We start from the raw sequence: 10,071 nt of genomic DNA on the forward strand, positions 1-10,071 counted from the left end.
CTGCTGAGTTTGACTTTAAATGTGCCAGTTAGGATCAGCAACTCGAGTGCTGAAACATACAAAGACAACCACAGCCTTACCAAGGGAGCTCGAATTATGCAAAGAGCTCAGCTAAAAGTCTGCAAAACACCAAATGGACATTAATTCAAACTCGCTATACCCTGCATTCTAAACAAATGGACAGAGGAGGTGTGTGTGTGTGTGTGTGTGTGTGTGTGTGTGTGTGAGAGGTATGAGGGTGAGTACATGTGTGTGAGGGGTGTGTGAGGGTGGGTAGGTGTGGTGGATTCTCTGCGCGTGTGGTGGAGTGTGTGTGGGTGTGTCTGGGTGTGTGTCTGTGTATGTGGTGGATTGTGTGGGCGTGTGGTGGAGTGTGTGTGTATGTGTGTATGTGAGTGCATGTGGTGGATTGTGTGTGCGTGTGCATGTGTGTGTCTGTGCATGTGGTGGATTGTGTGCGCGCGTGGTGGAGTGCGTGTGTGGGTGTGTGTCTGTGTATGTGGTGGATTGTGTGTGAGTGCATGTGGTGGATTGTGTGTGCGTGTGCGTGTGTGTGTCTGGGAGTGTGTCTGTGCATGTGGTGGAGTGTGTGTGTGCGTGTGCATGTGTGTGTCTGGTTGTGTGTGTGTGCGTGTTGTGGAGTGTGTGTGTCTGGTTGTGTGTGTGTGTGTGCGCGCGCACATGTGCTTGTGACGGTATGTGTGTGGCTGGGTAAGTGTGTGTGGGTGTGGCTCTGTGTCTGTGGGTGTGTAGGTGGGTGTGTGGAGTCAGTAATCTCAGGCATTCCCATTGTACGAACAACAACACAGGATCACAGGATAACATCAGTAAGAAATTTCACACAGCCAGATGGCTCCAAATATCCATTCACTGCCGTAAACCTTTCCCCCAAAAATACATACCCATTCTTTGCTGTCTCTGGAAAAATGAGACCAAGTCTCTGCAATGCAATTACCAAATTATAATTGTACACAAACCAATTAGCAGCCCACCGGAGATCATTGTACTGTGGCCTAAGCCTAATGCTGCTAATTGTCACTAATAATAAAACAGCTATAAACTGTGCTCATTCTGAATCTCGGTGGGGAAGCACTCAGACTATTCAGGGTTGGATCCCTGTATGTGTTCTTTATTCATTCACAGGATGAGGGCATTGCTAGCAAGGCCCATCCCTAATTGCCCAGAGGGCAGTTAAGAGACAACTACATTGCTGTGGGTCTGGAGTCACATGTAGGCCAGACCAGGTAAGGACAGCAGATTCCTTCCCGAAGGACATAAGGGAACCAGAGATAGTAAGAACTGCTGATGCTGGAGTCAGAGATAACACAGTGTGGAGCTGGAGGAACACAGTAGGTCAGGCAGCATTAGAGGAGCAGGAAAGTTGGCGTTTTGGGTTGGGACTGTTCAGGTCAGGACAATCCCGACCCAAAACGTCAACTTTCCTGCTCCTCTGATGCTGCCTGGCCTGCTGTGTTCATCCAGCTCTACACTGTGTTATCTATAAATGAACCAGATGGGTTTTTCCAAATATCAACAATGGATTCATGATCATCATTGGACTCTTAATTCCAGATTTTATTTTGTGTGAATCAAACCACTGCATCTAGATGTCAGAATTTTACACCAGAGCATTCAGCTGGACATTTCAGGGAAGACAAGTGAAAGATATCCGGGGGGTGGGGTATTGGGGAGTGCAACTGGAGCACTGTTTCACAATGGGGTGACATAGCGGTAGTGTCATTGGGCTATAATCCAGAACCCCACGCAAGTGTTGTGAGGACATGGGCTTTAAACCTACCAGTAGAATTTGATTTTAAAAAAGTCTGAAATTGAGAAGCAAGTCTAATCTAGACAAAAACAGAAAGTGCTGGAGAAACCTGGCAGGGCTGGCATCCTCCACAGAGACAGAAAAACCAAGTCAACATTTCAAGTCCAGCGACTCTTTGTCAGAGGTCTAAGGGAGACTATGGGCTGACTGTTGTAAAATCCAGTCGGGGTCACTGATATCCTTTAGAGAAGGAAATCTGACATCCTTTCCTTCTCCTACTCACAGCAATGTGGTTGTCTATTACCTTTGGGCAATTAGGGATAATTACTAAATGCTGCCTTTGCAAGCAATGCCACACCCCTTGAAACAATACATTTTTTTAAAAATAGGTTTGAAGAGCTTTGTACGATTCAATTCTGCTCTGTTCCCAGCTACTTAAATTTCTCAAATTTTTTTGCACACCCTTACAGAAGTTGGTGTTCCTGACTGCATAAACGAATTTGAACTCACCTCATGTTTATACTGGTGACCAACAGCTATAGTAGAGGTGGATTGTGCCTGGAGATGTGTCTTCACCTTTAAAAGAAATATGTTTTAGAAAATTGGAGGATAATAATTATACCACCCAACACACAGCCACTTCCCTTCCCCTTTAATGTAGGTTCTCACCTGGAACAGTCCAACAAGAGCCTGTCACCTGCTAATAACTGTGTTGGAAAGAAAAACATAACTGTGTTGGAGTTACTGTTCTATAATACGTAGGGATATAAATCTGGGTGGAGAAATGGCAGATGAAGTTTAATCTAGGTAAGTGTGAGGTGCTGCACTTTGGAAGATCAAATGTTAAGGAAAAGTATATAGTTAATGGCAGGGCCCTGAACAGCTTTGATTTTGGGGTTCAAGATCATAGCTCTCTGAAAGTGGCCATGCAAGTAGATCAGGTGTTAAAGAAGGTGTATGGCATGCTTGCCTTTATTGATTGGGAATTTGAGCACAAGAGTCAGGATGTCATGTTGCAATTTTATAAGATTTTGGTTAAGCCACACTTGGAATATTGCATTCAGTTCTGGTCGCCACATTACAGGAAGGATGTGGAGGCTTTAAAGAGGGTGCAGAAGAGGTTTACCTGGATGCTGCCTGGACTAGAGGGTATGAGCTCTAAGGAGAGGCTAGAAAAACAAGGGTTGTTTTCTCTGGAGTGGCGGAGGCTGAGGGGAGACTTGATAGAAGTCTATAAAATTATGAGATGCGTAGATAGCGTTGATGGTCAGAATCCTTTTCCCAGAGTTGAAATGTCTTAATACTAGGGGGCATGCATTTAAGGTGAGAGGGGGAAAGTTCAAAGGAGACGTGAGAGGTAAGTTTTTTTTAACAGAGTGGTAGGAGTCTGGAACGCGCTGCCGGGGTGTTGGTGAAGGCAGATACAATAGGGGCATTTAAGGGACTTTTAGATAAGCACATGAATATGAAAGGTTTGGCGGGATATGGACCAAAGGCAGGTAAAAGGGATTAGTTTCATATAGTATCATGTTCGGTATAACATCGTGGACTGTTCCTGTGCTGTACTGTTCTTAATTCTAATCATTTAGGTGTAAGTATGTGTGTGTTTGGGAGGGGATGGAATACTGTGGTAGGACAGGCAAAACAGCAATAACGTGCATCGCAGTCAACCTTACTCTGCTGGTACCTGGCTCATGTTTCTGATCAAGGGTGAGGAAGCAACGGGAAGATCCCAGGCTGATTTATACCCTCTTATACCTCAGGCATTTTGTGCCACCCCATCTCCTCCCCTCTAACACCCAGCCCGCCTGGTGGTTTCAGTTAATTTAATCAAAAATCTAAGTCTGCCCATTCTTTGTCTGCACAAACATAGTCTCAGAATGAGATAAGGAGGAATTTCTTCTCTTTGAGGGTTGAGAGTCTTTGGAACTCCTTGCCACAGAGAGCTGAGGGGGCAGACTGCTTGTGTATGTTTAAGGCTGAAATGGATAGATTCTTGATCAGTCGGGGAAAAGGCAGGAAAGTGGACGTGAGGAGTGTCAGATCAACCATGATCCTCTTGATTGGTGGTGCAGGCTCAAGGTGGCCTTATAGTATTAAACGGTTTTCCATTTAGACTCTGTCATAACAATATCCCAGTAGTCTTTCAAACCAGTTGTTACAAACATGCACGCTAGAATCAGGAGTCAGCTATTTGGGAGATTCCTTATTTTTAAACTGTGATCTTCTGGGATCTCCCAAAAGGGCAAAACATCCTCTCATCATTCATTCTGTCCAGTTCCCGCAGCATCATAACATTTCAATAAGATCACCTCTCAGCCTTCTAAATCCCAATGGATACAGACCCAGCTCATCCAAACTTTCCCCACGTTTGCTCACCAGCTTTTTGGAAAAAGAAAACGGATTTTGTTCACTCTGTTAGATATCCTAAGGTCTTTTTTTGTAACTTGGCTGCTGTTGTCTACATTAACCCCTGTTCCAAACTAACTTAGTGTCATCAGCGAACTTAGATACACACAGCTCTCGAGTCTTTTATAAATACATTGGAAAATAAAGTACATATTTTGGTACACAAACAGCATTATTCAATGGCAATTAACATCTGCTTCTTGGCCAAAGCAGTCAGTTAATACAAAGACTTACAGCAAAGATACACTACAAAACTTCAACCAAATGCAAAAGGTCTGCCGTAAACTAAATTCATAACTGAAGCTGTTAAAAGCACGATGATGTGTGAGAGGGGATCAGTCCATATCGTGAATTCCAGCTACTGCCAGGATATGGAGCTGTCAGGACTGATTGAGAACTGCCAATGCACTAATCCCAACCTTTTACATTTTTTAAAGTTCATTCACAGGATGTGGGCCTCACTGGCTGAACCAGTATTTATCGCTGCCCCTAGTTGCCCCTTGAGAAAGTGGTGGTGAGCTGCCTTCTTGAACTGCTGCAGCTCATGTGCTGTAGGTAGGACCACAATGCCATTAGGGAGGGAATTTCAGGATTTTGACCCAGCGACACTGAAGGTACAGCGATATATTTCCAAGTCAGGATAGCGAGTGACTTGGAACGGAACTTGCAGATGATGGTGTCCCCGTGTATCTGCTGCCCTTGTCTTTCTAGATGGCAGTGATTGTGGGTTTGGAAGGTGCTGTCTAAGGGGCATTAATGATTTGTCCAGAAGATAGTTGCCATGGCCCCGTTCCACTTCCTCGAAACTGCACTGAGGATGGGTGAACTTTGGCTGGAGGACCTGAATCAGTGTTCGAACCCCAGGAGCTTCAGAATCCAGATGGTGGGGCAGGAGGAAAGAAAGAGGTCTGTCTCTCATTGGCACACAGCGTACTCAGTTGGTATCCAAGAAAACATAGAAACACAGAAAATAGCAGCAGAACTGTGCCACCATAGAGTCATATAGCATGGAAACAGACCATTCAGTCCAACTCATTCATGCCAACCAAGTTTCCCAAACTAAACCAGACCCACTTGCCTATATTTGGCTCATATCCCTCCAAACCTTTCCTGTTCATGTATCTGTGCAAATGTCTTTTAAATGTCGTAACTTCTGGCAGTTCATTCCCACATGCGAACTACCCTCTGTGTGAAAAAGTTGCTTCTCAGGTCCCTTTTAAATCTTTTTCCTTTCACTTTAAAAATATGGCCCTGAGTTTTGAACTTCCCCCACCGAAGAGAGAAGACCTTTGCTATTCACCTTATACGCCTGTGATGATTTTATAAACCTTCATAATGTCACACCTCAACCTCCTACACTCCAGTGAAAAAAGTCCCAGCCTATCCAACCTCTCCTTATAACTCAAACCCTCCAGTCCTGGCAACATCCTGGTAAATCTTTTCTGAACCCTCTCCAATAATATACTTCCTATAGCAGGGCGACCAGAACTGTACACAGTACTCTAAAAGTGGCCTTGCCAACGTCTTGTGCCACCTTAACATGATGTACCAACTCCTATACTCAATGGTCTGAGCAATGAAGGCAAGCGTGCTAAACACCTCCCTTCATACCTGGTCTGTCACTCAATCCTGTTGGTGGCTGCTCATCTGACTCAGTCCCCTAGATCATAGATCATAGATCGTAGAATCCCTACAGTGTGGAAACAGGCCCTTCGGCCCAACAAGTCCACACCGACACTCAGAGCATCCCACCCAGACCCATCCCCGTATAACCCACCTAATCTACACATCCCTGAACACTATGGGAAATTTAGCATGGCCAATCCACCTAGCCTGCACATCTTTAGACTGTTCCCACATTCTCCCCATACCCTTTGAAAGCTTTAGCCGTTAAGAAATTATGTCTAATTCCTTCTTGTGAGCACTCAACGTTTTGGCCTTGACCACTCTGTGCAGCAAAAAGAATCCCACAGGCTGCAGGGTGAAGGCATTTCTCCTCATAAGACAACCAAGTGCATGTAGGGACCAACGATGGAGGCAGGCAAGGATTGGGTTGGGGGGACTAACAATGGGTCAGGAAACCGCCCCACCCCCCCATCAGACATTAGACTCACCAGGTAGATGGGACTGGACAAGATTGCCCCTGTGACCCCTGCCAGTGCCCCTGACACGGTACTCCTGAGCCCGCTGATCCTGCCATCCCTGGTGGAAGTGTAGCCTGAGTCCTCAATGATGGAGTAGGTGCCCAGGCGGATACCATTCATGCAGAACTGGTAGACGAGCGCGGGCAGGAGTCCTTTCTGCAGCGCCGGCCATCCGTCCACCTTCCAGATGGTGTAGGTGGCGTGGAAGACGTTGCGGTAGTGCAGCTGGTAGGAGCCCCGGCGCTGCAACTCGCCTTGGAGCTGCATCCGAGTCTTAACCACCTCCAGAGGGTTGGTGAAGAGGCACGCTCCACAGGCAGCTACTCCGGCAAGCAGGAACTCCATTAGCCCTTGTGCTAATGCCAGCCGAGGCACACACCCGAGTGCCGGCACATCGGCTTTGGGAAACCTCACCCCGGCTTGTTGAGTGGGCGGGAATACGGAGCCCTGTGTGGATGCAGAGATCTCTCACCACGCCTCCTCCTTCCTCCTCCTCGGGGAGAGAGAGAGGGAGGCGGCGGGTTGCAGGACCCGGCGGCTGTCACTCAGTCGCGGCCCGTCGCCTTGGAGACCGAGTATCAATGTGTGATGTGGTCCCGGGCTCCATTCATTCACTTCATTTCATTGATGGAGCCGCCTACTCCCGGGCACTGCTTCAGCGCTCAGAGCAGGCGCTGGGCTAGTTAGCAGCAGACCATTCGGCCCCTCTTGTAGGAATCCAAGCGGGCCTCTAAGCCCCTGTTATAGGATCAGCAAAGGCCAGTCAGTCCCTCTTATAAGCCCCTCTCAATGGGAACAACGACAGGCCACTCAGCCCCTCTTATTCAGAACAACTTGGCCATTTCAAAGGGCAGATTCTGGAGTCACATGTAGGCCCAGATTGGGTAAGGACAGCAGATTTTCTTCCCTAAAGAGCCTGATGGGTTTTTACAACAATTGATGATGGTTGTTACTGTTATGATCCCTGAAACTGACTTTATATTCCAGCTGCTGTGGTGGGATTTGAATCCACGTCCTTAGAACATTATCCTAGGCCACAGGGTTACTAGTCCAACTTATTAGTGCAGCCAGTCCTTGGATCCACAAAGTCAGATGGATATGCAGGTATCAGAGAGGGTGCTGAAAGGTTCAGGAGAAAGGTTGTAGGGATGAGGAGCTTCAGTGACAAGGATAGTTTGGAGAGGCTGGGTCTGATTTTATTGGAGGTGAGGAGGTTGATAGGAGATTTGATCAAGGGATTCAACATCAGGAGGGGTCTGGACAGAGTTGAGAGGAAGGCACTGTTCCCATTCTGGGGAGGATCAAGAATGAACCTCTTACAGTCCAAAGATGTGCAGTTTAGGTGGATTGGCCATGCTAAATTGCCCATAGTGTTCAGGGATGGGTAGATTAGGTGGGTTATAGTGGGATGGGTCTGAGTGGGATGTTCTGAGGGGCGGTGTGAACTTATTAGGCTGAAGGGCCTGTTTCCACACTGTAGGGATTCTAAAAAAAATGAGAGGAACACAGATTGAAGGGGCTGGGTAAAAGAAGCAGTAGTGACACATTCTCAGTCAGCGAGCGCTCTCCCATGGCCCTGAGAATTATTAATCTTTAGATCATGAACCAACTGTCTTTTGATGGTCTTGAGTTAAACTGCCTACACAGCGCTCGCTGACTGAGACAGTTTCACTCAAGACCATCAAAAGAGGGTTGGATCATGATCTAAAGATTAATAATTCTCAGGACCATGGGAGAGAAGGAGTCCAAGCCAGCAAGGGTGCAATAGGCCTAATGGCCTCCCTTTGTGCTGTAACCATGATTCTATGATTCAGATCAAGGTCCAAATGAACAATGCGTTTGGAGCAAGAGGAGACCATTCAGCCCCTCAAGTCTGCTCTGCCATTCAAAAAGACCATGGCTGATCTGTTTGTGTTTACATTCCCATCTTCTTCCTGATAACCCTTGAATCCCCTGCCTAACATGAATCTATCCACCTCTGCCTTAAAAATATTCATTTTCTCCACATCCACAAACTCCTGAGGCAGAGACTGCCAAAGTCACAGAACCGTCTGAGAGAGAAACAGACCTCCCGAAGCGTTAATGGAAGTTTCTCCTCATCTCTGTCCTGAAAGAGTGACCCCTAATTTTAAAACAGAAGGTTCTGGATTCTCACGCAAGAGGAAACTACTTTCCCATGTCCACCTTGTCATGACCATTCAGGATCTTATACACTTCAATCAAGCCAACTCTCACTCTTCTGAACTCCAGGAGAAACAAGCTCAGTCTGTCCAATCTCATAAAATAACCAGGAAGATTGTGGATCAGAAATATAGGCAAAAGGCACAAAGTATGTGCTGAAACCAAAGGGGGTAACAGGAGGTAAGCTTTTCACGATTTGATTTAGTTTTTGACACTGATATCATGCTATTGTTGACTGTGGCAATCCACTGATTGAGCAGCTGGTCAGTTGAACCTAGGACTTGGAGGAATTACTAGTTCTTTCTTTCTTCAAAGTGCTTGACTGTTATTTTATCCACATGCAGTAAGAAAGAGAGAGACAGCAATTTTGCTTGCTGGCAGAGTTGTAAGTCTAATGCTCTCTCTGTTCAATGCTGTGATAAACTGTCACTTACAATCAATCCAAACTCTGTTGCTAAGCAGTTCCTTTACCTGGGTGTCTCACAAAAGTACCAAACCTACTTCCAGTAAAAGAAGTCTCCCAGTTCCATTTTTACTTTGAGCGTAAATAAACGTAAGTAATGATTCAAAACTTCAAATTTCTGGTTTATATTTCTGAATAAAATATGTGTAGTGCTTACATTTCCTTAAATAAGAAGATCAATGCTGCACACAGTATTCTAGATGTGGTCTCACCAGTGCCCTGTGTAACAGAAACGTAACATCCTCACATTTGTGTTCAATTTATCTCACAGTAAAAGGTAGCATCCCATTTGCCTTCTTTACTACTTGCTGTAATGCTAAATCCTTCAGCACCTCACAATTCTTCAACTGTTCTTCACTAGGTAATACTCTGCATTTTTTTTACTCTTCCTGCCAAAATGAACAACTTCACATTTCCTACATTATAGTCTGCCTGCCAGATTCTGCCTGCTTGGTCAATCAATTTAAATTGGTCTGCATCTCTGTTATGTCATCTTCCCAACACACTTTCCTACCTATCTTTGTGTTGTGATGAAAGGTATGTAATTGATGTATCTTAATTTTTTAAAAGAGTTTGGGTTTTATATTTGTGGCATATGGGAGTTGGTCTATTTTTGTGAAGTGGTTTAAAAACTAGGTCAATCTTTCTGGAAACATTACTTTAAACCAGTTTGTGTTGACGAGAGGTGACTACAGACCTCCCAGAGTGTTAATGGAAATTTGTTTTTTTTTTAATCCCTACAGTGTGGAAAGAGACCATTTGGCCCATTGAGTCCACACTGACCCTCTGAAGAGCATCCCACCCAGACCTATCCCCCTTTCCTATGCCTGTAACCGTGCATTTCCCATGGATAACAAGGTGTAGAGCTGGATGAACACAGCAGGCCAAGCAGCATCAGAGGAGCAGGAATACTGACGTTTCTGAATTTCTGAAGAAGGGTCCAGACCCAAAACATCAGCTTTCCTGCTCTTCTGATGCTGCTTGGTCTGCTGTGTTCGTCCAGCTGCACACCTTGTTATCTCAGATTCTCCAGCATCGGCAGTCTACTACCTAGATTGCACATTTTTTGACTGTGGGAGGAAACCAGAGCACCCGGAGGAAACTCA

General features: G+C 45.7%; 1 protein-coding gene across 1 annotated transcript; it reads right to left on the reverse strand.

Moving 5' to 3' along the window:
• Window positions 1-811: 811 nt before the first annotated feature.
• On the reverse strand, window positions 812-6,725 carry LOC109916332 (solute carrier family 25 member 35-like). Its single transcript, XM_048620071.1, has 3 exons — window positions 6,292-6,725; window positions 2,279-2,344; window positions 812-940 (listed from the first exon to the last, which is right to left on the reverse strand). Exons 1-3 carry the CDS (start codon window positions 6,664-6,666, stop codon window positions 812-814), a joined length of 570 nt encoding a protein of 189 aa, XP_048476028.1. The 5' UTR covers window positions 6,667-6,725.
• Between the last annotated feature and the right edge of the window lie 3,346 nt (window positions 6,726-10,071).

This window comes from Rhincodon typus, chromosome 45, assembly GCF_021869965.1.
Source record: "Rhincodon typus isolate 14 chromosome 45, sRhiTyp1.1, whole genome shotgun sequence".
NCBI lineage: Eukaryota > Metazoa > Chordata > Chondrichthyes > Orectolobiformes > Rhincodontidae > Rhincodon > Rhincodon typus.

Bases quoted from the DNA above. Each gene is read 5' to 3' on its own strand.
- LOC109916332 (XM_048620071.1), bottom strand. From the start codon at position 6,666: ATGGAGTTCCTGCTTGCCGGAGTAGCTGCCTGTGGAGCGTGCCTCTTC. The intron at 2,345-6,291 runs GTGAGTCTAATG...TTTCTTTTAAAG, and splicing joins TGTCCAGTCCCATCTACCTG to GTGAAGACACATCTCCAGGC. The intron at 941-2,278 runs GTGAGTTCAAAT...ATTGCATTGCAG, and splicing joins GTCACCAGTATAAACATGAG to AGACTTGGTCTCATTTTTCC.